General features: G+C 43.6%; 1 protein-coding gene across 2 annotated transcripts; it reads right to left on the bottom strand.

The window, feature by feature from the left end:
• Window positions 1-1,346: 1,346 nt before the first annotated feature.
• Window positions 1,347-27,845, bottom strand: GPAT4 (glycerol-3-phosphate acyltransferase 4). 2 transcript variants are annotated; one of them, XM_061567285.1, is made up of 13 exons: window positions 27,720-27,845; window positions 25,161-25,477; window positions 22,449-22,518; window positions 20,372-20,666; window positions 17,215-17,289; window positions 14,256-14,345; window positions 12,590-12,683; window positions 12,037-12,152; window positions 11,177-11,232; window positions 10,267-10,352; window positions 9,281-9,409; window positions 8,692-8,771; window positions 1,347-8,146 (listed from the first exon to the last, which is right to left on the bottom strand). In XM_061567285.1, exons 2-13 carry the CDS (start codon window positions 25,356-25,358, stop codon window positions 8,038-8,040), a joined length of 1,398 nt encoding a protein of 465 aa, XP_061423269.1. In that variant the 5' UTR covers window positions 25,359-25,477; window positions 27,720-27,845; the 3' UTR covers window positions 1,347-8,037. The 2 variants fall into 2 exon arrangements, with proteins under 2 accessions (XP_061423269.1, XP_061423268.1); XM_061567284.1 differs by having other exon boundaries at window positions 27,532-27,834.

The following is a 27,845-nucleotide window of genomic DNA, read 5'->3' as shown; positions in this document are numbered from 1 at the left end:
AATGCTTATTAAGTGTTTAAATTGTAGTAACCATGCTGAATTGTAGTTAATGAATAATTGTAATTTTTAATTTTAAAAAAATGCAAAATATAAATCTTCAAAACGATTCCATATTCTTTCAGACGATTTACTTATGAATTTAACTATCTTTGGTAGTCTAATTGTGGCCGGATGTGGCTACGTGGATTCACTGCTCCCTCGTGTGCCCAAAACCATGGAAACAAATGGCCATGACAGCGATGATCAGTACCGGAAAAAAACCTAAATCCCATTTATAAGATCTAATGCGTTTTGTCATAGTAACCGACTTGTGTTGTTTTTTTCTTTCTCCCGTGGTGTGGTGTGATGCGCTGGATACTTCAGTCACGATCTTTTAAAATTGTATTTCTCGAACAGATTCTCCGATGGGACCGCACGGCACTCAGGTTTGGTGCGTTACTCGTAACGATGTGGTGGTACGGCAAGTCCAGCCACCGTCTACCCTTCGGGGTGCTTTTTCAAAGTTTCTCCGGGCTTCAGCAAAACCTCCTCCCACCCCCCCTCACCACCACCGAGATTTGTGAAGATCCCAGAAAGACGGCCGTCCCTGCCTTGTGCTTGATCTAACCATGTGCTGTCCCAAACAACATGGTTTGTTCATGCACCAGGTAGAGGCATGCCCCTTCTTCCTCCAGGTGGAAGACGCAATGTCACAGGGCGAAGCCACACGTCCAAAAAAAAATCATTTGCGTCGCATGAAGTACTTGAAAACAAGATTAAAAAAAAATGTTAACGCGGAAACTTGACACCTGGCCGATTTTCTGCAACCATTTCAAGCCCAGCTCATGTGATTGTAAATATTGGCGTGGTCCCCCCCCCTACTCTTCTGAAATATTACGCTAAAAGTTTACAGCTTCTGCTGTTCAGATTTCAAATCTTGCATGCGATGGGCTCTCTACGTCACTGCTGCTATTGTGTTACCACGATAGCGCAAACAACCACATGGCCCAGGCAGATGTCCAAGATGATGATGGGCTAGCGTGCTCCGTTGTGCGAGGGGCCATTTTTGTCAAAACAAACGGCTCGGTGGGTCGCAATTTGCGATATTTTTTGACTATTTCTTGACGAATCTTAAGGACTGCTAGAAGACCGGTTCCGTCAAGGCAGCGTCCACAACCACAGCCGTGTTATAAAGACCTCAAATGTCGTATTTTTCTATGTAAATGAACATTTTCTGCGCTGTGTGTAATGTCAAAGCCAGCCTACGAAAATAAACAGTTTTGTCTGCTCTGCCAAAAGGTACGCACTGTCAAACACATAAACATCAACAAGACATTCATATTAATTGATAAAAAAAATACACTGCCAATATTCTGTCCGTAAAAATAAAAATGAGAGCAGTCCTTTCTGATATTCAACGTCACCAGCCGTGTCGTGCTCGCAGTGTAACGTAATTGAATAACGCTAACATCACTCGTCCTCATGCCACGGGTTAGCACGGAGATTCGCCCGTTACGAGTGAGTTTTCATGCAATGTGATTAAGTCAACGTTGCAATTATGGGCGTGTACTGAAAGAAACACGATATGTACCTCGATGATTTCGCGATCATTTTTTTATTGAAACACATTGATAGATGACGACTGGGATATTCATCCCAAAACGCATGCGTGGGTCAGACAGCAGCGCGGATGTTCAACCACGCGATAAAAATTAAAGTGATTTCCCCCCCCTTCCCCTCTCCGAGATTTTGTTTGATGTGAGCCAATGGCCATGGCTCCTTGATATGAACATCTGTTGAAAATTAGACGTAATATGATAAACACATTGCGCCTTAATTATTATTGAATCAGTCCCATAAAAACGCAGCAAAAAAAAACGGTTGCATGCACTGTTTGTTTTATTTTTTGAAAAAAATTGACAGCCATTAGAAATGCCTAGGTAGGCTACTTCTATGAATCCAAAATAATGTATATACACATTTACTGTATATATTTTGCTTTAGATTGAAATTTCATCTCCCATTTGAAAATGTGTTTTAGATTCGGCAGGAAAACACCACCCTCCCCACCAAAATGAAATAAATGAGAAACATTAAGTCAATTACAGGTGTGCGAATACCAACATTTGGAATCCACCGAACTGGAAATGCAAGTAAACAAACTGAAATATCGCAGAATCACAGGTACTTTTACACACGCGCGGCGCGGTGCTAAGAGCGAACGTCACGTTTGTCGATGTGCCCGGAGGACAGCTGCAATAGCAGCTTTCATCTCCTCCATCTCCCGGCCATCATGCCCTGTCCCACCCTAAACCTTGGAGAGTTAGAGCAGGGGTCCCCAACCCCCGGGCCACGGACCGGTATCGGTCCGTGGCCTGTTAGGAAACGGGCCGCACAGCAGCAGGAGGTGAGAGCGGTGAGTCCGCGCGTAGCCCGCTCTCATTGTTTTATTATTTGCCACTTCCATCCGCGCCTCTTTCCAGCACTGTGCACTTGTGTCTCAGTCACAGTGTTGGTAAGCCCACAAGCTGCTAACCCCTAGCCAAAATGAGTAACAAACAAACGTCGTTGGAGAGCTTCTTTGAAAAGATGTAAAAGACCCAATGATGAACCCCCCCCCCACCGGTCCGTGAAAAAAATGTCTTCCACGAAACCGGTCCCTGGTGCCAAAAAGGTTGGGGACCGCTGAGTTAGAGGACCCACGACATCTACCCGGAAGAGTATGCGTCTGCTATGTGCACGCGAATGAATTTACAGCTTTGGAAACCTGCAACGCAAACGCTGGCTGATTTAGAAGCAAAAATAAATGTGTATAACGTACATGTATCGCATTTGGAATGGAGCTGTCTGGATCATCGCGAGCGCAATTGCTGGCGACTTTATTTTGGAGTGTTAGTCGTGTGCGTAGGTGTACATCGCCCCGTTCACAATTCCCTAAAGCGGTGAGCGTAGCTCCTGGTGCATTTTAGGGTGGGACAGTGCTAAAAGACAACTTGCATATTACAGAATGTATACACGCATGGATCTGGCCACAGAGAGGTAGCGGATACAATTTGAGGGTGTAAAAATGGATCAGGGAGTCATTACAATTCAACATTTTCACAATCACGAGCATCAAAGTTGCAAAAATAAAAATTCAGAACCGTCAGCAGATGCTTAATCGAGAAGAGCAGCTTTAACAATGCACGATGATAACCTCCTCTTATAACGGCTCCTCATATATCACTGCCAGCAAGGCAACCAGATTAAGATTTCAGCTTCATTCATTTCTGAAGTTGTCTATGAAAACCAAAAATAACTGAATGCAGAGAGCCGGATGAGCCCTGCACTGGCTTGTACCCAATACACGACTGAGTACAGCTCAACCTTGGGATCGTTTTCCTCGCTCAGCTGAGCAGGCGTGGGGGGGGGGCAGTCTAAACAGGAAGGCAGTGTTAATAGCTGTTACCCATCAAGATAGCGGTGTTTGACCCTAGCTTGTAGTCGTGTGATCGTGACCCGGGTATTTGATAGTCGAAAAAGAGAGCTCAACTTTGACATCGCTTGACGTACATTTTGACTATAGTTTGAGAAAACCTGATTTAGCAAAGAGTTCAGGGTAACGTCTAAGGCATTATCGTTTGACACGTCTGATATACATTAAGCACAACAGGATTAACCACAAACTGGGTGCTTCAAAATGATATGACTAACTAAAAATGCGCATTGTGGGACACAAACAGGAAGGGATGGTATAAACACAAGCACTGAAATCACGAAGTAAGACTTTTTTTACACAATCTTGGAGAAAACAAATGACATGACGGAGGTTGAAGGAATTTCCTTAATTAAAAAAACAAAAAAATCACCTGGACCAGAACAGGTAATTCAAATGACTATTCCATATCATGAACATTTTACACATACCACCCATTCCCACTTGGAAGTATTTAATATTCAAACTCTTTTTGGACAAATTCACTCATCACTTCACTTAACGAAGCCCAAAAAAAAAAATCCAATATGACCTTGAATGTTGACCGCATCATAGGTAACATAAAGTGCATACAATGCCACAAAAACCCCTAGGTCGTTGTAAAAATAATAATCTAAAAATAACATTCTCTTGAACAATTCTATAAAGCACCACACAGACAACATAGGATCGTATCCAATCGGATTATCGTGTGTTTAAACTCGCCGATCTAACGTCTTACCCTTTCACATCCTCGCTGCTGTTAAGTTGACTTGAATTGCAAACCTTGAACCGGACAAGGGTCGATGTGATTTTGAGTTTACCACGCGGTCCAGTGACAATGTTGAAGGACATCAATTTGCCTAAATCTCTACGCCAGGTGCCTCGCCTAAGTAAAATACTGAGCTTGGCGTGCTGCATTCCATTTCAACTGACATTGGCTGTGATCCCGACAGCTTAAGAACCTTCGTGTTTGAAATTTTGGTGCCGTTACATATGGTTGAAAAAACAGACCCATGAAAAATTTTTATCGTGATAAAAAAAACACTTAATCAGAAAATTGCCTCGTGGTTTCTTAGCAACTCAACATCTTCTTGGTTCTTTCGGTAAAGTCACGTAGAAGGGAAATAATAAAATAATAAAAATAAAACATAATAAAATAATTCTCACGACACTGTCTTTCCGACATACCTGTTCTTCACCTGAGGACGGCTGCTTGCGTTGTGGCCGAAACGTCGTGAGAATTATTTTTTTATGTTTTATTTTTATTATTTTATTTCCCTTTTCAGTGACTTTACCGAAAGAACCAAGATGAATCCCTGCAGTCACAAAAGCTTTAAATCGAAATTCAACTCCACATCATTCACAATATATTACATAGCTTTGACCGCTTTAGAGCAAGCAATCCTGACATCAGAGTATACTCTTAACAGCACGTATGCCATCATCCGACTTGGGCAGAATCACTTGCCTTCTCAGGCATTATATTATTATTTAGAAAATGGGGAGGAAGATTTGTCAGCCTCTATCCAGGCAGGCTCAGATGCACGTGAAGTCCATTTGGTCAGAAGAGGGCAGAGAGAGAACGGCGAACAAGAATCAGCCAGTGTGCAACTCCGATTAGCACGGTTATCTACGTACGGTGCGAAAGGTCAACATACATACGAGACATTAGAGATGCATCGATTCATAGAATATCAATTATTAAACCTACGATACGAACACCAAATCATGTGCGCAAGAAGGAACATTTGATTCATATATGCTGTATGCAATGGGATCCCGTCACTGCTGCAGCCAGTACGGGTGCTACTATTCAACGCAATGTGAAAGTAATTGATTGTTGAATTGCGACAATTCATTGAATCGCTCCACCCTTAATAGTCTTCACCACAGACCTACAAAAAAACAGCCAACACGGATAGTTGCTCGCTCTCCCCCAGGCAGGGCACACACTCCATACACGATGGTTGAATGAACTATGTCTATACCATGCCAATAGTTCAGTTGAGATACCCACTGCAATCTGCTATGCATATATATGTATATGCAAAACAGGTGTGGTTATTGAGGTTAATCAAAACATAGACGTCACAAAGTACAAGGTCACCCCGCTACTGGTAGCATTAGGTTGTTGTGACAAATAAAATATATAGTGGACTGCGTGGAATACCCGGCCTGGCCAGTACACCAGTGCCAGCGAGACAAGATGACTGATTGAAAGCAACAAACAAAATAATGTTACGGATTTCCACTCCTCGAGACTCCTTCTTCTTGATGGCTGTAGTTGTACACAGCAGCAATTGTTGTGACGAGCGTGAATGCATTCTGGGTTGTTTCCCATGCAATTTTGTTTTCAGATTGCACGCTATGTGCAACACAACGCATGGCAAGTATGAAAGATCTCGGTCTAAGCTGATGCCGCCCTTCGCATACTCGGTCTTTCTCTGGGCTCTGTTTTCACTCTCTAAACATTGCTTTGTGAAAGCTCAATATTTGTTAGCAGGAGCAAAAAAAACACCATTTGAAGCAAGGCAAAGAAGTAGGGGAGGTTATTCACCGTCGATAACTCAGTCACGGGTGTACAACTCGAACCATCAAAGTGGAAACCACACATTTTAAAAAGCTCATAAGGGAACCCTGTACTCATGTACCGAAATGTGCAGTAGTCATCTACTGAATGTGACGAAGAGAGTTGCACGAGCTGGCTGGCTATTGGTCAAGATTGACATATGATTTACTCACCGACGTCACAACTTTCACAAGCTTCCATAGAACTCTGCAATCAAATCACTACATGCGTTATGGCCTGCCATGGAATGCTCATTTGTTTGACATCTCAGACCTTTGCATTACTCTTCAAGTTATTGTCTTTGTCGGTGTGAACCCAATGCACTTGAGATGGATGCCACCACCAGCTCTGACCCCAGAATCCATTCAATTTAAATCACACCGCGAGTCATGGCCCTTAAAAAAAATACGAGCGAAACAACATCTCCACAATGTTCCCACTGGAAACATTAAAGTCGAAAATTGACGTGGACTTCCATACCTTCCCCCCCATCTTTCCGTTCAATTACTTCCCAAAGCTATAAGCCCTCGAGAAGACCACGAAGTGGTTGGGAGGGCCAAAGACTAACACCAGTTAATGCATTTCAATAGCAAGCCTGCAGGTGGGCTTGTAACGCTTTCACGGATGTGCGGATTAGCGGGCTGTCTTCCTGTAAACATTTGCACTGCTAACGCTTAGGATTCAGACGTCTTTTTTGCCACAAACATCTGATCGTATGTATCCATGGGTAGGATTTCATGTCATTTGTGAACTAGCGTTACGAGTGTATATATACATGTCATCTTTTTTGTGCATGTGTGTGGAGATGGCAAGCACGCACTTGTGGATACTCAAGATGGGTACGATTATCGTCGCGTGTGAACCAAAATGCACCCATGAACGAGTGCTGATCGATTTGAAGCTATATCCACAACTGCGTGAACGCAAGCTATGGGTGCGATTTGTAAACAAATCAAAAGCTTCAACTTTATCTTGGTCCGTAATATTTTTGTTTCAATCCTCACCATTATGGGAAAACTATACATCATAGTTTCTCGACTGTTGGGGACCATTTTAGAATCAAAAAGGTACAAAATAGTTAAAATATGGCTACGACAGGTTCTAAGCGACTGTGCGTATGTATATCTATCCAGTAATTCTGCGCCTCCGCGAAGTACGGTTGGCTACGTACGAAAGAAGTTCACACATCCATACAGTATTTGTTACCTTCAAATTAATCGTTTTCTTTTATAAGGTTGCCAGGTTTGTAACAAGTGAGCAACTGTGATCTCTTCAGGGCACCCGCCTTATTTTGTGCACATGTGTACTTGTACGTTCGCAGGTGTAGGTCTGCATGTGTGCCTCACCAAGATATCCCCACAATGATCATGAATCGATTAATTTTTCCACCAAACAAACACACGCACAAACTCGTGACCGGACAAATATTAATATAAAAAAAACGCAGTTGCACTTTAAGAACTTATAATCACCTAGTGTTGTTGCACCGCACATAATTTACACAACTGAAAACATGTAGTGTTACGACTCTTCAAGGCCAGTGACCACACCCAGCGCAGAGGGACCCGATGTTGTACAGGCAACGCAAGGTTAAGGTAGGGCAGACCACAGTGCAGGCTATGCCACTCACACGTGGTAGCATGTGCGTGTGTATGTGTGCGCGCGTACCAGTGCAGTGTGTGCAGCGTGTGCAGTACTGGTGTGGAGTGCCAGCTACAGAATGCAGGTGAAGCATTTTGAAAGCCAAGGCTATTCTGTTATACTTGGAGTGCTATTAAAGTAGTGACGCACATCTACCGCGAACAGGGTAAAGGCAGCCTGTATCGCCGACTGTGAGCAGCACAGCTGTAGTTGTAGCATCGAGGGATAACAGAGACAGAGGTGTAACATAGAATGCAAGTGCTGGTGGGAGATCAGTGGGGGGGGCCTCGTGCGGTGTGTACTGGAGTGAGGGCGGTGCCGATGTGATGGAGGTGGACACGGCCAGTGCAGGAAGAGTGCTGGTGTGTGGAGGGTACGCGTGGCACCGGTGTCATGAGGTGCCCTGCTCGCCGGGCTCCCCACAGATGGTCTTGCTGTACTGCTTCTGCTGCTCTTCCTTGAATGTGTTTTTGACTTTGCCCCTCTTGAGGCCACCGTCCCTGCGGAGGCACACCGACACCGAACCCTCAGCGACCGAGGTGACGGAGCATTGCGCCAAGCTGTGGCCCGAGCAGCCGCTTTGTATCTCACGGATGTTGCGCGTGGTGCCGACATGGACATGGTTACAAAGGACTAAACACGTACATCAAAAAGAACGATTAAAGATTTTTTTATTTGAACCAGGTAAGGCCCACTGAGCTATACAGCTCTTTTTCAGAAGTGACCTGGCCACAAATGATAGGTCAACAAAGTGGTTTATCATGTAGAAATGTACAACAGTCAAATACTCTAAGCGCATGTTTCTAAATGTGGAGGGAAAAAACGGAGGACCTGGGGAAAATTCCACGCAACCACGGGGAGAACATGCAAACTCCAAATATACAAGCGTCAGGGTCGGGATCGAACTCACGAACTGATGCATGCCAGGGGATGCAGATAACATCTCGCCACCATGGCGAGATGGTAATTTACCAGTTGGCCAGGCTGACCATGGGAAAAGTAATGAAATGGGATTGCAACGTGCGAGTTGTCGAGTGCCGTTTACCACAGCAAGTCGACGAGGCCACCCTGGCTGGCAATCTCGGCTTTAACGCGATTGGCAAACTGCACCGCGTCCTCATCCTCCTGCAGGGCACGCACGCCGGACAATGCACAGAGCAAATGGCGATACATCGTCATCATCATCATCGTCGTCGTGTGCAAATCATTTCTCTTTTCAATATATATAAAATATTTGTCAATGTGTATATCAGCATGTCATATCTATGGGACCTTTTTGCCAGTATCAAAACAATGAAAAAAATAAGAATACGCTTTAAAATGCATATATTATGACAGCATGTTTGTTTGCATGTTTTACCACAAGTATGTGTGGTTAATGCAGACATGATGCCTTGCAATTGTAATGTTGAGAAGAGTTTTAAGTGCTCAACAGATGCCGTTGGAAAACACTTATCCGGAGGCTGGTGGACCAAACTGTACACCAGATCTTTTTTGAGTGGTAAAACACAACATTGCTCCCCCTCATTTCAACTGCGATAATTTGTCAGCTATTTTGCCAAGGCTCACCCCATGGCGATTTATAAATGCACAAACGCAAGCTCGATCAAAGAAACAAGTCAAAACAAATTTACCCTGCGCGTCATGGGGGGAAGGTACCAGACGTTGCACACTATGGCCCAGCTGCTCATCATCCTCAGAAGGTAGTTCACCATGCCGTACTTGCTGCTGTTCCAGAAGGCATCTCCAAACTGCGGGTCGTACTGTCAAGCGGCGCAGACGAACACACATGCGCACACACATACATGATTACGGCTGTGGCGATTAATAGACTCAAATTGTAGTCATCTTATTTCTTTTCGTGGACGATTACTCCAGCCCCATTTATTGTTGGCGGCCGACCGACTGCTTCTGGGAGGTGGTGAATCCCCCAAGAAGCCACGTCTACCGTGACATGACCGATGATGTCGATAACTAAGGCAAGCGCCACCCATCACCTCCTGTCCATTGGGAACAGAGGTAAGACTTCGTTACCTACAATTTTGTGTTATCCGATTAGCCGAAGAATTGAAAACCTAATTTGTAGAGGTCTACACACAATTTCACAATATGCCAAACTGCTTTTTGTCTTTAATTTGTTGTACTTCCTCCGATCCTCTGATTATCACGGTTGGCTACGTACGGTGCGAAAGAAGTTCAACATACATACATATGACAATGGATATACTAAAGACACATTCATGACCACACATTAACATAACTGAAAGTGTCGCTGTGGCATATCAATGAATGACATGAGACTGGACTTGAACATATATCCATGTAAAGCCCTTTTTTAAATTGTACTGCTAGACTAGGATGTCTGAACGCCGTGCGGATCATGGCAGTTATTTGACCGGACTTTACTTCGCTCGTCAGTGTGGGCTAGTGAAGACGAAGAGCAGCTCTGGGAGCATAGAAGTACCTTACAACGATGGATTGTTCTGCTCTGCCCGCTGCTAGCCACAACGTTGTCCAAGCACTACTCAGGCTTAAGTCTGCTTAGCTTTCGAGATTTGGCGAGATCTTGTACATTCCAAGTGATTTGTGTCATAAGAAAAAAGTTATTGATGATTCATACCTTGATGGCCACAGGGTAGATTGTCCCTTGGATTTCAAAGCTTCCCTTCTTGAACATCATGACCGATGTGTTGTTGATGCAGGTTCCTGGTTCACACACACACAAACACGCAACTCCATCAACGGAATGTATCGAGGCAGGAAATTCACTCTGCCAGTCAATGGGACCCCACCACCATCTCTGTCACTGGGCACATCTGTTTATGGGCTATGTCTGGATAATATATTCGATGTGTGCTTTTACTTATAAAAGTAACGTGAACTTCTGTGATAAACAATATATATGACTAATTAAAGAGGATTCAAATGATGATGGAAAATTAGTTTCCTGCTGCTCGGTTAATTTACTTAACATGAATACGTTATGCAACACAATAATTTAATTGGATCAAGATGTTTAACGTTGGCTCTCTTGAGCCAGAGGCATAGCTGCAGAATTAAATGGTTTGAAATTTTCGTGACTGAAAGGATTCATACTCTTTGGTTTTTTCGTTAAAGTCACGTAGGTAAAAAATAAAATAAATGAAAACAACTAAATTAAATCACGACGTTTCGGGCGCAACACAAGCGTCCTTCTTCAGTTGGGGACAACGTAGGGAAAGCCATCTCTGAAACACACTTCAGCGGTTGTGCTTAAGTGGTTGTGCTTAAGTGGTTGTGCTTTCGCTACGTTGTCCCCAACTGAAGAAGGACGCTTGTGTTGCGCCCGAAACGTCGTGATTTAATTTAGTTGTTTTCATTTATTTTAATTTTTACCTACGTGACTTTACCGAAAAAACCAAAGAGTATAATTAAATGGTATTTAGTTAGGAGAAAAATGTGCACACTGACAAAAAAGTATCGAAAGGAATAAAAAAAAAGTTTATTTCAAAAAGTAATAAAAAAAAATGATATTGTGGTGAAACAAACACCTTCAGGAAAGATGAGTATTGGAAGCTTATTCTTGTTGGCCACATGTTCACTTAGCCTGAAATAAGAACACACAACCAGAAGTTATAGGCAATGGCGAATACACATGTTGCACCCTAATAACGATCACCTAAGTGCAATGGTTGGAAATAATTATTGTCTCTTATGTGGACTTAAGTGTGAGAATAACCTCTGGAATGTGTGGAGATTGTGTTTTCTATAACATACAATTTCTCAGATATTTCCATCAAATGTTTAAAATGTAACTTTAGGGGCACTTTGATGATTTTGTTGTTGTTTATAGCTAGAAACTATTCTCAAATAAAGGTCTGGTTTTATCACAGATTCAAGTACAATTGTATGAATAGTGTTAACTAAACCTAAGATGAAAAATGTCTTCACTTAAATGCCTAACCATGTTGCAAGGTAAACAAACGCTATACCCAATGTTGAACAAAAAGATAATTCACTTTATACTTTTCATTATCATCATCATTTAATAACATGTAATACCACACCTCTCTTGCAGTACACATTGACGTGCCAGAGCACAGGGTTTATTTGAGAATATTACTCGTTAAGGAAGTGGTTGCTGACCAAAGTAAAAAAAAGCCACGATATAAATAATATACATAACGAAGGAAAGAGCAAAAACTGAAAAGTTAAAATGTGTTTTTTTTTCCCACTTCATTTGAGTTAATCGTGTGGAATCTGAAAATAACCTATTTAACATCCGCTTAAATAGATTAATTGTAGGCGCATCAATAATATTTCCAGGAAAGCTGTTCACACTTTAGTGCGCCGGTCGTGTAATAAAAAAAAAACATCTATTACTGACAACAAACAATCAAATGAAAGGTACCTTTTTGTGACCAGATTCCGGTCCTTGATCTCAGAACGCTCAAAAAAGACATGGGGGCAGGCCTTCACGATGGCCCTCTGTATGACCCCCATGAGGCCACCGTGTTTCTGCCCCACCTGCCACCAACACATTCAATAAGTTACACAACCATCGCGTATCGGGTTCAAATAACACCAAGGGAAATGAGGCACACTATGTATGTTGAACTTCTTTCGCACCGTACGTAGCCAACCATGCTAGTCGTTATTTCAGTTGCATTCCCAAAGCAGAATTTGGATTATGCAGGTTTTCCAATCAATCCAATGACACTTGCATTTGTTAAATATATCCAAGACCTGCTTTCTTTGAAACAAACATTCCCATTAGCAAGAGCTGACACGAACATTTCATCTTATCTTAACTTCCCAGAAGTGGCCAACAGATCATGCTACAATGTAAACAATAGCTGTATCAATGCAGCTTCTGGTAAAAAAAAAAGAACGTGGATTATATCCACCAGATTCAAGCGAGAAAGTGGTGGTTGTTGGTAGGAATTGCAGCAGTGCGTTCATACCATGGCGTAACAACGGTCATTGGCCAAGATAATGACGTCGATCGGTGATGTGTGGTTGGCAACACAGATTCCACCTTTCTTTGGCATGTTCTCCCTAATGAAACAGACACAATCGCACAAACAAGCACAGACAAAGCACCCCCAAGAAAACGCATACCATTAGCATCACACGCAAGCATTTTCTAAAGCAAACGAACACCGACCTTCATACTGTTATGGTACGCAAGTCAGTCCATATATATTTATTTTTAAAGTCGTTTCCTGTGTTCATTGTCATCATTTGTGCTCAGGTTCCATGTACGGCTATATGTCGGCTGTGCCAATACGACTGTAAAACTTTGACAAGTTTCCCCCCTGACGAAGGAGAAGTGCGCACACAATCGTACAATGCACAAAAAACAAACACCACGAGCAAACATGTACCACAAGCATCACGCACAAAACTTTTAAAATAAAGAGAAATGTACACTGGTCCTTATCCTGCTGCAGTACAATGGCGTGGGTTGGTTTCGACATTTAATTTAAAAAAGTCGTTTCCTCTATTCAGCGTCACCATTTGTTCTCTGGCTTCATGTCCAACTATGTGTTGGCTGGACCTAAACCACTGTAAAATGTAGTTCATGGGAGTTGTTTAAATCATTACTTCAAGTCAAAAACTCACTCCCCAAAGAGGATTAAAAGTATGGTTTGTCGGGATGTACCGCAGGTGCCTCGTGAACGCAGAACCAGCTCACTTGACGACACCGTGACTAAAATAGGCGTCTTATGATGTCACTGGATTAGGAATCTAAAACTGTAACCGGGTGATTAATATAGCAACAAGACTAACATTACAGTGACTGGAAATATAAACGCAAGACGATTTACTCAGAAGTATATATATTACATCCACGTCCTACAAGGGAATATATATGATAATTAAGGGGCATGTGCTGAAATATATATTTATTTAAACCTCACAAAAACTTAAAGTCCAGAAAAGTAGGATTGTGTTGAATGTGAGCAGTTTAAGTTGAGTTTGTTGTCCTTTCCCCGCACCTGCGATTAGCACGGTTGGCTATGTAGGATGCGAAAGAAGTTCAACATACATACAAGTTGACAAAGTGGGTGAATTATCACCTTAATTGTGCAGCTATCTGTGGGGAGATGGTACAATAGACGTCAGAATTTTATCTTAATGAAGACAAAATGGCGTATCTAACATAGATATAGATTTCTATTTAAAGCTCTCGTGACTGCAGGGATTCATATTCTTGTTTATTTTCGTAAAGTCACGTAGAAGGGAAATAATAAAATAATAATTAAACATAATAAAATAGAAATTCTCACGACGTTTCGGCCACAACGCAAGCAGCTGTCCTCAGGTGAAGAAACAGAGCTGTCGGAAAGACAGCTGTCATCTGTGGATGGCTGCTTGCGTTGTGGCCGAAACGTTATGAAATTTTTATTATGTTTTACTTTTATTATTTCCCTTATGACTTTATCGAAAGAACCAAGAATATAAATATAGATATATAGGTTACCAAGTTTTTGCAGGTTCCCTCTCAATTTTAACATTTCTGAATTGATCATTGTAATTTTTTTTTTATAATAATCTGGTCAAGCCAATGACAGCCGACAGAATCCCAATCGAGAAACAATTGGCGAGTAGAGCTGCGGCGGTCACCGATTGTGGTAGGAGATGATTGCAGTGAGGGCGCGGGCACAGATCCTCATGCTCATGAGATGAACTTGATCGCTCAGCCACTCCTTCATCCTGCGAGACAGGCGGGTAGAGAGAATTCAGACATCTGGTGCCACATGCACACACACTCACAGACCCACGTTACAGCAACAGAAGCGGGATTGAAGGTGGTGGAGGAGGGGGAGTCAAGCTTTTTGCTTGAGCCCACTTGCATTTGCCTCGAATTGTTGCTGTTTTTACCTTTTCTCGAAGAGTATCACCAGAGATTCACACTTTACAAAAGTCATGTACAGCCCTGTTGATAAGGGCCTCCCCACACCATCCGGTTGTGGGAGTTGTTTAGACATATTTCTCAACACTGCTGAGTGTCAGTAAAGGTAGGGAGCAAAAATGTAGCAGCATAGAAGTACAGTACAAGACAAAATGTTGCTGCAATGACCTCTGATGTCTGCATATGATGGTTAGCATGGCTACCTTCTGAAGCCTTCCAAAGCGATGATTTCACATTTTAAGCAAAGACAAAATATGAGAGATTGTATTTCATACACATATTGACCAAGTTTCCCTTTGACCTGACATTTTTGTAAAGATGCAGTTTTTCCACCCACCATGCATTGTCAACTCACAAAGACGATGCCATTGCAGCCATTTCATCATGATGCCATCCAATTATATTATTTCCTAAAATTGCCTTTTGTAAAACCTGATTAAATTCAGATTGTGTTGTATATATATCTTTGAAGTACGTTATTTTCTGGTTCAAAAAAATAATAATTGGGTCGAACAATATGCTTTAAAGAATTACATCGTAACGAATGAGGATGAGCCCTTCACATTTGGCTATAAGTTTTTTTAGCCAAGCAGGCATAAGTTATACTAATATTAATATCCATCAAGTATTTATCCACAAATCTGGCTGTCGCCTGATGAGGATGGTTGTAATTACCAGTGAAATGTCGTACACCAATTGTAAATGTTTTGGGTTCACACTAGCAGTAACGAATTTGAGCCGTTTTGTTTCCGTGACAAATCTTACTAATCGGCTTTGTCGGGGGGTGGTTAAGCAATCGAACCCAAAAAAAAGCCTCGATTATGGATATCAAAGCAATGTTGTCCAGTAAAGCCACAATGAGTCTCGAAGCTCATTCAAAGGGGGGTGGGTTCATCCGACTTATAATGTTCAGGGGGTCGGTCTGACTTATAATGTTCTTGCAAACTAATTTCCAGAATTCAGAATGTGTCGATTACTTCAACAAATGCACCGTGTACAAAGTTGCTGCGACAGGCAGGCCGGCCCGAGAAAAAGGGTGACTCCTTGCAGCTGATAATGCCAACAATGGCAAATGCTTCGAGATGATGGAAATATCATCTGAAAAAAGGCCCTCAGAATTTACTCACTTAAAACAACAAACAGCGTTGAGAATGATACCAACAGCTGAAGAGTTGGTAAGTTTTTTTCATGGCAAGGATTCAACGAAGGTTTTTAATTAAGATGCACAGTATCAATAGAGGACTAGCCTTTGGACCTCATCTCTATATTGCAATATATTCAAGCACCAAGCCAGCACGAACATGGACCTAACTTGGTACATTCAGTCAAAGACTTGTTAAGTCTATTACATAATATGCAGACATGATTCCTTGCAAAAGGTTTCAAGTTGGTGTTTTAACATCTTAACACCTGTTTTGTTGCCAGAAAAAAGGGGAAAACCTATTCTCATATTTTGGTACTTGCAAAGCAGGTCCCATTACACAAACTCTTCAAAACTAAATATTTTGACAAAAGCCATGGAACGATTCACTTCTCTGGCAACTTAATGAATTGTCAAGATTCAGGATCACGATTAAATGTAATAATCATCTTTTGGTTTGCTTTTTTCCCCATTACATTCTATTAACTTTCTCATTTGCTCCATCAGATTTGCTCATTAGCATCGACACATTGGAAATATTACTTTGATGAAGTGTAAGTAATCTATTCTTAGACACAATTCAAGGTATGTATCGATTTAATCGATGCACACTCCACAGCAGGCAATGGCATATAAAAATTCACTCACCCCACCAGTGATTCGATAAATTGTCAGAATTTGGGATACTAATGCCATACTTTCTTCGATACAATTTTACCGTCTCAGTAAAATTGTTTACCACGTGCATATACCTGGATTCACTCTTCAACACACCGGTGGGCTAAAGTAGTTAAGTATTTGTCTTTTGTCAACGTGAGACTTTTTTGCCGATTGGCCGTGTCGGGTGGTGGAAGGTTACGACACATTTATAAATAACGCGATCTAACCCAAAAACGTTGATTATGAATAAATCTTATATTACATGCACAGTTGGATGCAAGCAAGAAGGAAGCATGAGAACACATTTTTATCAGCTTATATCAATGCATTGTTGCATTATTACCCCATTAATTTCCAAGCGGACAGCCTGCTTATAAGTTTTGAAGGTGCAAAAATGTGCGGCTTCCTCCTACATTATAAGCTCCCCTACTCGTTGACAACCGTAAAGTGCGAAGCAAGTTAAACATGGGTCTGGTTTGGGTGCAATTCTACTTTCATCGTTAACAGCGGCAGTACACAGCCTCCACAGACAAGGGGGCATAAACCATCAAGCAAATTCCGGTTACACTCGCAGCAGCTTTTGGTAAACCATTGAACAAAGACGATCACTACATCGCGCGCTTCCAGATGTACTTATGCGGCCGTTTCGAACGCTCTTCCTTCGAACATTAGGAAGCCACTGAAGCTATGCTTTTTTAAACTATTTTTTTTATGATTTGTGTTTAGATTGTTCTCCTTACCCTACACCTCCGATTAGCACGGTTGGCTACGTATGGTAAGAAAGAAGTTCAACATACAAACATTCAGGTGCTGTTAATGTTAATTGGACCAGGGTGCGAAGTCAACCGTACACAAGTGTGGGTACTCACTTGCCCTCGGGGAAATAGCCGAGAACCGTAGTGCTGACCACCAGCCAGCCAATGCCGATAAATGCCAAAGTCACCCTGAAGGGAAATAAAAATGAACACGAGTTGACAGAACAGCACCAATAAAAGCAGCGTTAACCCGGCGAGTTTGAGGATAGGTGCGAGTTGGAATGTTCAGCAAAAGCGCTTCTCATGACCACGTGTGTTAAGAATCTCCCAGACCACCGTGGCCACCTAATTTCAGTGAAACACTATTATTTAGTTTATTACCTAATCTTGCCAAAAGCCATGCACCCACCACAGACCACCTGTGTGATGTGGCAGGTGGCGGTGCGCAGCACTAGACGTGGGTTTTGCATTCCTTCAATAACATGCCCGGACCAGCAATCTTAAAACAATTGTTTGCCAAACCGCACATTAGGGCAAGAATTGAATACAATTAATGTAGTTGGTGGTCAGAGTTGAGGAGTAATGCTCAACGAGAAAGTTATGCATCTCTCTCCTGTGGTTTTCTGTCCTGGGGAGCACAGCCCAGATTAAACAAAGAGAAAAAAACACCACGGATTATATATTTTTCCAAAGTCACCATTGCACGCAAAACGTCTGATGGTCCGATTATGGGGAAAAGCAATTACCATGCAAACACGAACATCTTTAGCAATACCCATTTATGAGGATTTGCACAAACAGATGAGAAAATTTAAAGCAGACCGAGCGAACGGTCAGAGTCATGTTGACACTGCCCACCGATGTGCACTGGGACCTTGACCTGACAAAGAACAGAGCTCGGTGCCTTCGTATATACCCCTTTCCACTGCCACATCATCCAAGCCATGCCAGGACCGTTCCCAGGCAGGCCCTTCACGGGTCAGGAGCCACAGGTTGTTTTTCCAGAAAGCCAATTTGTGTTGCTGACATCGCATCCTTTGCATGGTGTGGAGTGGCGATGCCATGTTGCAGTTCCACCTTTTCTCACGGTGTACCGATGTCATGCACGCCGAACGTTGTTATTAAACTCTGCCCTTGGTCTTACTGGGTTCTGTTAACAAACAATGGCGGGCTTCCGTAGAGCCCAATGTGTTCTCTTACCAACTATTCCCTTGGTAACGACAGGCTGTTGTAGGTACAGTAAATATCAATTAATGCATTGATTAACCAGGTTTCTTTTAATAGTGTGTTTATAATTTTGTTAGTATATTTATATATTAATATCCATTGTTTAAAATTTATAATATATGTTTCTTGGGTGAAAAAGTGTAACATTCGATGCGATCGGAACAAATTAAGCTTCTAACATGTATTTCCTATACTCGCTTAAGGACCAAATCACTCAACAACCAGTTTCGTGGAACCAACTACCGTCGTTAAGAGGGGTTCTACTTTAGATTCAATGGTCTTGTCAGACCAAGGTGTATCATGGTCTGTTCACGGCATGGCATATCACAAGTGTAAAAAACCTGTACGGCGAGACCCTGTGAGGGCTCAGCTGATATGTGCCAGTGGAAGGGGGACATTAGTGGCTGCCCACTTAAAAGGAAAATAGTCAAGAGTGGTTTCCCATTTATTCATGAGCATGCGTTGGCGCACATATCCTATTGACAGCGCCAAGATAGTGGTTAAAATTCCACATTCCTATGGTGGGGCGAGTCGATCCACATTTATTGCCATTCTGCTCGTACTTTCCTTGCAATAGAGACATTGAGTCTCAAAGGGCTCCCACCTGGTTAGAAATAAATCAGACAAAGAAAACAAATCAAAGGGATAACGTTCCACCAGGAGTTAAACTATTGCGGACTGGGAATGATAACGATTGCATCACATGGCCAGTTGAATCCACAAATTGGCTGACATTTAAAATTCTTCATCATCAATATCCCCAATTAATCAACTGCTGAATGAAGACCTCCCAAATCCATCACCATCACTCATAGTCTTGCCATGATCCAATCCACCAAGCATCTGCATATGATCTGATTTCATTGCTCCATCTTTGCAATGGAAGTATTTTCTGGCGCATTTCCTCCGTTGGCTGTGACTCCATCATTGTTCTCAACCGCCAGCAATCATCTCTTCTAGCGATGTCCTACAAAAGACCATTAACTTTCACTAAAAGTAAGGAAGATGTTTTTAATCTGCATTCATTCTCAAATCCATGCGTTCCTCTGTCTCTCTCAATGTAATTCAAAGCATGCACCACTCTATGCTACTGTGCACACCCCTTTCAGCTCTACTCCATTTCCTTAACCTTTTCTGCTTCTGATCCATAAGGCACAGCAGAATACGTGGATCTAGGATAGTTATTGAAGGTGGACTGAGATCACAATGATGAAAGAAGTGGACGAGAACATATTGGGGCGCATTCAAGAAGGTGAAATTAGCGGTGAAAAATTAACATGGCAAAGTGCCGAAAGAAGAACGTGTTAAATCGGTGTGTACTACGTGTAAAAATACATTGTGCTCCAAGCTACAATAAAAAAAAAGGAGAGAGTGCACATCGCAACATATACAGGCAGGGCCAGATTTACATTTAATGGGGGACCCAGGTCTGTTAGTTTGGAGGCCCCTCTGTTTATTCAAATTCCTTCCCCTTGCTGTTTTACAATCACCTATGCTCGATGCCAAACTCTCCATTGCTATTTACCTTGATTAATTCAGTTCCGGTTTTTCAGTGTTAAATACAAATTTCACAGCTAATTCAAAGTTCACATTAACAGAGATTTTCACATTTTGGCACAACTGGTAGGCATACATATTGTGATACTATCGCTTTATTTCCCAAATTACCTATAGAATTTTATCATCGTGCATTCTCAAACATCATCAACATCAGCCATGGTTAATGCACACCTGGAAGAAGGTCTCACCAAGAGGTCCCCACCTCCAACAATCCACCCAGAACCTGCACATCCATCTCCTTGGTGGACGTCTATCTCGGCCGCATTCCATTCCTTACTCTTGAACTTCTTTCACACCGTACGTTGCCAACTGTGCTAATCGGAGGTACTCAAACATTATAAATCGTTATGCATTTTTGATGGCCCCTCAGAATCCCGAGGCCCCAGGCCGCCGCTTCATAAGCCTCTGCATCATCCGGCCCTGTCAACGGTGTTGGGGGTGGGAGGCGTGGAGGGAGGGGGTAGGTGGAGGGGGGGGCACTGACCGTAGTGGCAGCAAGAAGCCGTATCTCACGGCGACGCCGAGGCCCCACAGGACGGTGAGACGCACGCTAATGTACTGGAAGTAGTTGTTGGTGCGAGTGAGCAGGTTCCACGACTCGATCTCCTCGGCCGTGAAGCGCTTGGTCACGTCGTCCTCAACGATGGCCTCCAGGCCCTTGCGGCAGAAGTAGAACGTGTCGGCGAGGCCGAACTCGGGCGCCGGTTCCCCGCCCACCGCCAGCCGCCCCTTGGCGATCTCCTCCTCCAGGCTGCTCTCCTCCACCTTGACGAGGATTCCTGCGACAGACGACGACGACTTTTCTGGCATCCCAAAAGTACAACTGGACATCTGTGAAACTACTGGACATCTGTGAAAGAACTTTATAGCCAAAATTAGAATATTCTGATTCTGACTTGCGTTCGAGGAGGGCAGGTATCGTCTTGGTTCTTTCGGTAAAGTCACGTAGAAGGAAAATAAGTAGACTGTCTACTTGACAGACCTGTTCTCCACCTGAAGACGGCTGCTTGCGTTGTGGCCGAAACGTCGTGAGAATAATTGTATTATGGTTTATTTTTATTATTTTATTATTTCCCTTCTACGTGACTTTACCGAAAGAACCAAGACGATGAATCCCTGCAGTCACGAAAGCTTTAAATCGAGGGCAGGTATGTCTGCAATTTTTCGAGAGATACGGTCGCCGGTTCTTTCTACGCCACCTCTATCCCGAATCACCCTATATGTATGTTGACTTAAAGAAGTGCTTGTGAAGTGCGTTCAACACAAAGTGTTAAGAAATGCAATGGCGGCATTTCAGAAGCCACCTGCTAAAAGGAGAATGTGCGAAGTCTTTTTAAGCGAGTATTTTTTATAGCCGACTCTAAATGAGAAGTTAGCAAGCCATAAAAAGCATTAAATACTACCGACCTGTGACCAGTTATTACAGTGATGTTACATAAACGTTTATTTTAATGGTACACAATAATAATAAAACAATTACTTGGTGTCACCATCACAGCCATACATATTTACAATCTTGAATTATTTTTTATCATAAATTATTAACTCGGATGAATCAGATGTGTGAGTAACGCAGAAGAGACATGCCATTGGCGGGTGAGAAACAACGAATTTAAAGAACGTTAATCCTACAGCAGTTTCAGCAACGAGGTATTATTATTTCACAAGCTATACAAAAGCATGCCACGATATTCACATTTGAATGACTGTACAAATGTTAAAACAAGTCAATGACGGCTGCATCATTTATCAAGCACTTCAGAAGCAATCGCCATAAGAGAACTAGCAGCTGTGCCTACAGTTTAAATGATTGTACTGCAATAATTTAGTTTGTGCCTTACTTAGGCGGTTATTCATTGTACACCTCATTAAAGGCCACAGATCTGCTCGTGAAAGGAAGTCCGGTGTGATTTTCCCCAAAATACATTTCCCAGATTATTGTAAGAGTGTGAAAATACAGCAACAACAACAGTCTGTGCTGCGGACCAAATGTTTATGCAAGATCACGTTTACACCAATTAGTTTAATAGAATTCAAGTTAACTCAATTACAATGTGTATAATACACAAGTAAAACACGACACCGTGTGAAAGTGAAAATAACACCACAAGCACGACCAACAAGAACATTATTCCGAGTTTAGTTCTGGTATTAACTCTTCTCGCACTTGTCGAGTCCCTTCGGCAAGTCACCGAATGGTTGGACGCACGCAGACGCCTGTAAAACGTCTCCCTGTTCTTAATTTTATAGCAAAAAAGTTACCGGCTGTCAGATTCTAATTCATAACCTATATTGCATTGAACACAAGCACAAAAGTTTAGTTTCATCACCAAGAATAACTCGATGAGTATCAAAACACTTATCAATGGCATCGACCTAACATCCCAAAGCAGGAAACTCCTGAAAATGAGGCTTGAGACTCACCGCGACTTTTACTGGCTTAAACAAAGGGCGTTTTTATCACTATTAACACATTGGACACGTGCATAGGAAACTTTTTCAATTGGAAAACATCGGGGGGAGGGGGGTGGGTGTTTGGTAAGCAGTGGGCACCCACTCACCATTGGAGTTGGTATTGTACGCCTTGTGCTTCGATTCCTTGATGCCACGCTCTATCCTCAAGGTGGCCCACTGCAAGGACACACACGTCACGAGGTTACGCCATGGCAAAGCACGCAAAAGCCCATTGCGCCACGGTGATTCACACGCAAGATCTGTACGGGGAACTGCGCGTGGGGCAACGGTGAGTCGTGGTGGACCAAACGGTGACTCCGCCACTCCCGCACTTCCGACAAAAACCCGATCCACGTGTCGCTCGGTGCCATGAGGTGTGCCCATCGCCTGTGCGTCTGCCTTGCGACACACAGGATTTTTTTTCGTAGGACCAATAAAGATGCAATCCGGGCTCACAATTGCTTTACAGATGCAAACGTCGACCTCGTCATCCTCGCCTACAGGGCACAACCTACTGTAAAGAGCTTTAACAGCATCTGACACATGGCAATTATGCAATGTTTTAAAGGAACAAAAGTGACAACGCCTTGGAAAAATACTTCAACAGCTGAATAGGCTGATTTTTTACTCCTGAATGGCAGCCAAAAAACAGTTGCCGAGTGTTTACAATTTTCTGTAGATGTTATGATACATCATTCATATACATTAAATTTATATAGTTATACTGTACACATGTTTGCTAAATTGTCTGCATGATTCACAAAAAACATGTTCGGCTTCAATGACAGGGTTATTCAATCAACAGGGAACTGATTCCATAGTTCAGACTTTGTTGTTAGACCGTAACGCATGCCTGTGAAGTTGGACATGGTTGGACGGGGGTCTAACAAATGCAAATATCTCTTTTATAGTCTGTAACAGACTCTTGAGGCAAGTGCTGTGTGCAAGCACCTATGAAAGCCGGCATGGCGCACGAGGGGGTGGGTGGCCAGCACCATGACGAGAGCTGCCTTCTTACTCCCGAGCGCCAATGTTTACACACCACACCAAGTACTCAATTGAGGCCGAGTCTACCTAGGAGAGGCCTAGGACCGACTCAGATAATCCTCACTAGGTGTTGGCTATGAGTGGGAATTGAATCTCGGTCGCCGGGCTCATATCGCAGGAGGCTAACTGTTGCAGTACTGCTCTAGCAGACAAAACACATGGACTGAGGCTTGACATCTGTTCATTGATGCACATTATTCATTACCAGTATACAATGCAGCTGCACTCATTCAAGTGACAGCAACAGCTTGCAAAGTTGGCTCCTTTATTCGCAAACCAGGGTGAATATTCAAATGCATCCAAAATAGGACAACTTCATATGTAGAAATATGTACACATTTTCTCACGTGCTGCTGAACAAGAGGCTGCCATGGCATGTTTAACAGTGAGATTTAAGTGCCAGGGTTTTGTAAATCGGAAGAACGGCAAAAAAACGTTCTTAAATTCAGATTTGGGTGAGTTTGGCGATACGCTTACGAGCCATCCCGCGAGTAAAGTAAAGCCTGCAGGCGGAGGCGTTAGGATAAACATTGCACAAAAAGAATGCGATGACGACTGGATAAACGGGGATGACGACTTGTCAAGTGGCATTCGCTGGCCCAAACAAAACAGTTCACGGGGTCGCTGCCGGAAGGCGCTCCTTTTAAAAAGGGATCGTCAAGAAAAAGGAATCCCCCTACCAAGACCCCACCACCCTTTGCTCTGAAGGGAATTCTCTCTCTTCCCATAAGAGTACTTGTTGCTTAAACAGGGGAAGATGAATCGGGAAGGAGTGTGCAGATAGGAACTGTACGTATCCTGCACTCGTTATAAGTGAAATTATTGGATGCGTCAAGAGACTTGTTAGAATGAAGCTACTGTACTAGTCTGTAATAACAGTCACCTCCTGGGATGGTGTTTGTAATGTCTTGCACAATTATAAGACTACACATAACAGCTCTGAAAATGTGAAATCATTCCACATTCCAAATACAAATTTACAGAAATTTAGCCATAAAAGCAAAATACATTAACTGCAACCATCTTAACGTTCATTCTTCCTTCCAGCAGTTTTTCCACCATCATTTTTTAAATCAACGTTGCAGAGATTGGATCCGACACTGTAATCATTGTGGATAAGGGTCATGTGACTGTGCAGTGTGGGCAACTGTGCGAGTGGTATATGGGGTGAGATGCAGTGTGGAAAATCGTGTGTACTTGAGTGTAGTATTAGAGAGCAGTGGTGTTGCGGTTAGTGCTACACTGCGCTACGAACCCAGCGACCCGAGTTCGATTCCCGCTCACGGCCAACACCAGTGACGATTATATGAACCGGCCCCAGGCCTCCACTCCGTCGACTCCGCCTCAATTGAGTACCTGGTGCAGTGGGTTAACATCGCCACTAGGGAGACAAAGGTGGTCGGGCGTGGTTCTAGCCACCTACCCCCGAGGTGTGCCATACCGGCCTTTATAGGTGCTACTCGCTAACAGCACTTGCCCCAACAGTCTGTTACAGGCTAAACGGGGGATCTTTGTTTTGTAGTATTGCTGTATGGTGTGTAGCCGGTGTGTGATGTGGTGGGGTAGTGTTGTTGTGCATGCCATAGTATGCTATGTAGCATGGTATTTGATTGGTGTGCAGTTTGGCCTATGGTTTAATTAGGATCTACAATGTAAGTTTTAACCGTCACATGATGAACACTCAGTGGCATAGCCAGGGGGAACATTGCTGCATGCTACTGCGGACTCAGACGTAGGTCTGCGATGTTTTTCCGCAGACCGTTCACCCTCACCTCGAATATCTTGAGCAGGCTGCGCATGTAGATCGTCCGGATGCCGAAGGAGATGCCGAAGGTGGCGGGCACAATGATGAAGACGAGCAGGATGGTGAGCCATACGCTCAGAGACAGCCCCAGCGCTGCCACCAGAGCACCCTGCAGCCCCAGGGTCTCCCAGCCCAACAACCACCCACAGCCCAAGTCCGATCCCATGGTGGCAGCTCGCTCGGTTGTCTGTCCACCTCCCTCACCTCGTGGGACGCTAGGACGCTCGGCCTCCAAACGCCACGGCAACGAACCACGGGGCAGGCAACGACGATGGAGAGATGAGGCTGTGCCACGGACAAGGAATGGACAGGGGTTGAGTTTTGTTTTCTATTCATCGGTGCAAAACTTAGCTGCCGTGACGTGCGGATCGGAAACGGGGACATTTGGCGAATGGGAACGCAACCGAAATGAGTGCACCCAGTTTGCATGGCGGTGGTGCATGCTCAGCAGTTTCAGTGACTGGGGAAGAAACGCAGATGGGTCATGGAGCAAAAACAAAACTTCAACCCCCCCACCCTGAATAATATACACTTGTGTGCAATATGTATAGATTTGTGTTAATATTCATCAGGTCTATTGGTGCAGAACACAGTGTAAACCGTTATAAACAACTGATAAGACGCATCAAGCGTGTGATTTTTGTTTTCAACAAATGATCTGGTATAATATCATTTGTCATTAACGTGTTGTTATGAATGACATCGATGTTAATTAGTGTAATTGTTGTTAATGTTATATTCGTATGGTTGCTTATACGTATACTCATTAACGTTAGTTAGTTAATAATATTAATAAAAGCACGCTCTGTTCACTAATGCTATTGAGGCGCTGTCATGAATGGTATCAATGTCATGAATTCGAACGATCAATGTGAAGAATGCATTATAAACAATGTTACTAGCAATAACTTTTACTTTCAATACCCACGCATTGCTGTCGACCGTATTGGCATTGAAGTGCAGTGCAACAAAATATGCCAATGATGTTGACTGTACAATGCTCACCAAAACTTAAGTGTTACAACCTCTCACTCTATAATCTATTCGAATGTTTCAAATCCTCGCACAGTCATCGATTGTATACTGCTTAGTTGTCAACCCATTACGGCTTATACCCTGTATTCTTGTACAGGACAATCGAGTTTCCAGATAAAGGCGGCCTACATCCGTTTCAACACGTGTCAATGTGTTTGTGTGTCTCCCTTGTGATGGGACTTTGTAGGTTGAACGTTGAGGTGTATGAGGCCTACGGGGTGATCAATAAGGGTCTGAATTTGTCCGTAATAAGGCAGGGGCACTGATAAGGGGTGGACATCGATGATACTGCGACGTGTATTGAATGACGCCACATCAATGATTTCAAAACCGGCATCATCCATCCATCCATCAATGTTGGATCTCAACAATTCCGAAACTTACGACTGCTCCCACCAACGTCGCTATAACAAACACCGTGGACACATTGTGAATAGACCAAGCTCTGCTTTAGACCACCACCATCATCACCACCACCAGCAGCTGCTTCACCCACCACCACCACTAGCACCACCACTAGCACCACCCCTAGCACCACCACTAGCACCACCAGCAGCACCACCACTAGCACCACCACTAGCACCACCCCTAGCACCACCCCTAGCACCACCCCTAGCACCACCACTAGCACCACCCCTAGCACCACCACTAGCACCACCCCTAGCACCACCCCTAGCACCACCACTAGCACCACCACTAGCACCACCACTAGCACCACCCCTAGCACCACCACTAGCACCACCCCTAGCACCACCACTAGCACCACCCCTAGCACCACCACTAGCACCACCCCTAGCACCACCACTAGCACCACCCCTAGCACCACCCCTAGCACCACCACTAGCACCACCCCTAGCACCACCACTAGCACCACCAGCAGCAGCTGTAATGAACACTTGAGACGAGGCGACGGGAGGGAATGAACAATTCTCGCCCCCGAGTTGGGCGAGCGGATTTTTGCCATTTGCCATCGCATGTCGGCGAACCCCAACAACGTGCATCGTCTAGAACTCTCTCCAGATTGCACATCATCAACAACATCATCATCATCAACATCATCAACATCAATATCATCAACAACATCATCATCAACATCATCATTATCAACATCATCTTCATCAACATCATCAACAATATCAACAACATCAACAATATCAACAACATCATCAACAATATCAACATCAATATCACCAACATCATCAACATCATCATAAATAACACCATCATCAACATCATCATCATCAGCAACATCATCATCAACATCATCAGCAACATCATCATCAGCTACTTTCTCTCTTTCTCACCTCCTCCGCCGCCTCCTTCAACTCACGAGGCGACCTGATGGTGGCGGCGATGGGTGACGAACCCCAATACGAGAAGACCCTCCCCCCCGCCGTCCACCTCGTCACAAGACTGCTCGGCCGCCCTGACTTAGAACAACAACAACAACAACACAACCACCACAACCACCAGCACCACCACCACCACCCACCACGTCTAGTTGCTTGTGGCAGCTTCGTGCTGCTGCCGCTGCTGCTGCTGGTGGTGACGGTGACGACTGAAGAAGCGCGCGAGGCCCGCGCGAGCGCCGCTCCCCGTCGCCCCGAGTCGCCTGTCA

This window comes from Lethenteron reissneri, chromosome 38 (genome assembly GCF_015708825.2).
Source record: "Lethenteron reissneri isolate LAM-NWPU_2019-01 chromosome 38, ASM1570882v1, whole genome shotgun sequence".
In the NCBI taxonomy this organism is placed as follows: domain Eukaryota; kingdom Metazoa; phylum Chordata; class Hyperoartia; order Petromyzontiformes; family Petromyzontidae; genus Lethenteron; species Lethenteron reissneri.
The sequence above is the reverse complement of the archived record's forward strand: the minus strand, read 5'-3'. Positions and strand labels throughout refer to the sequence as shown.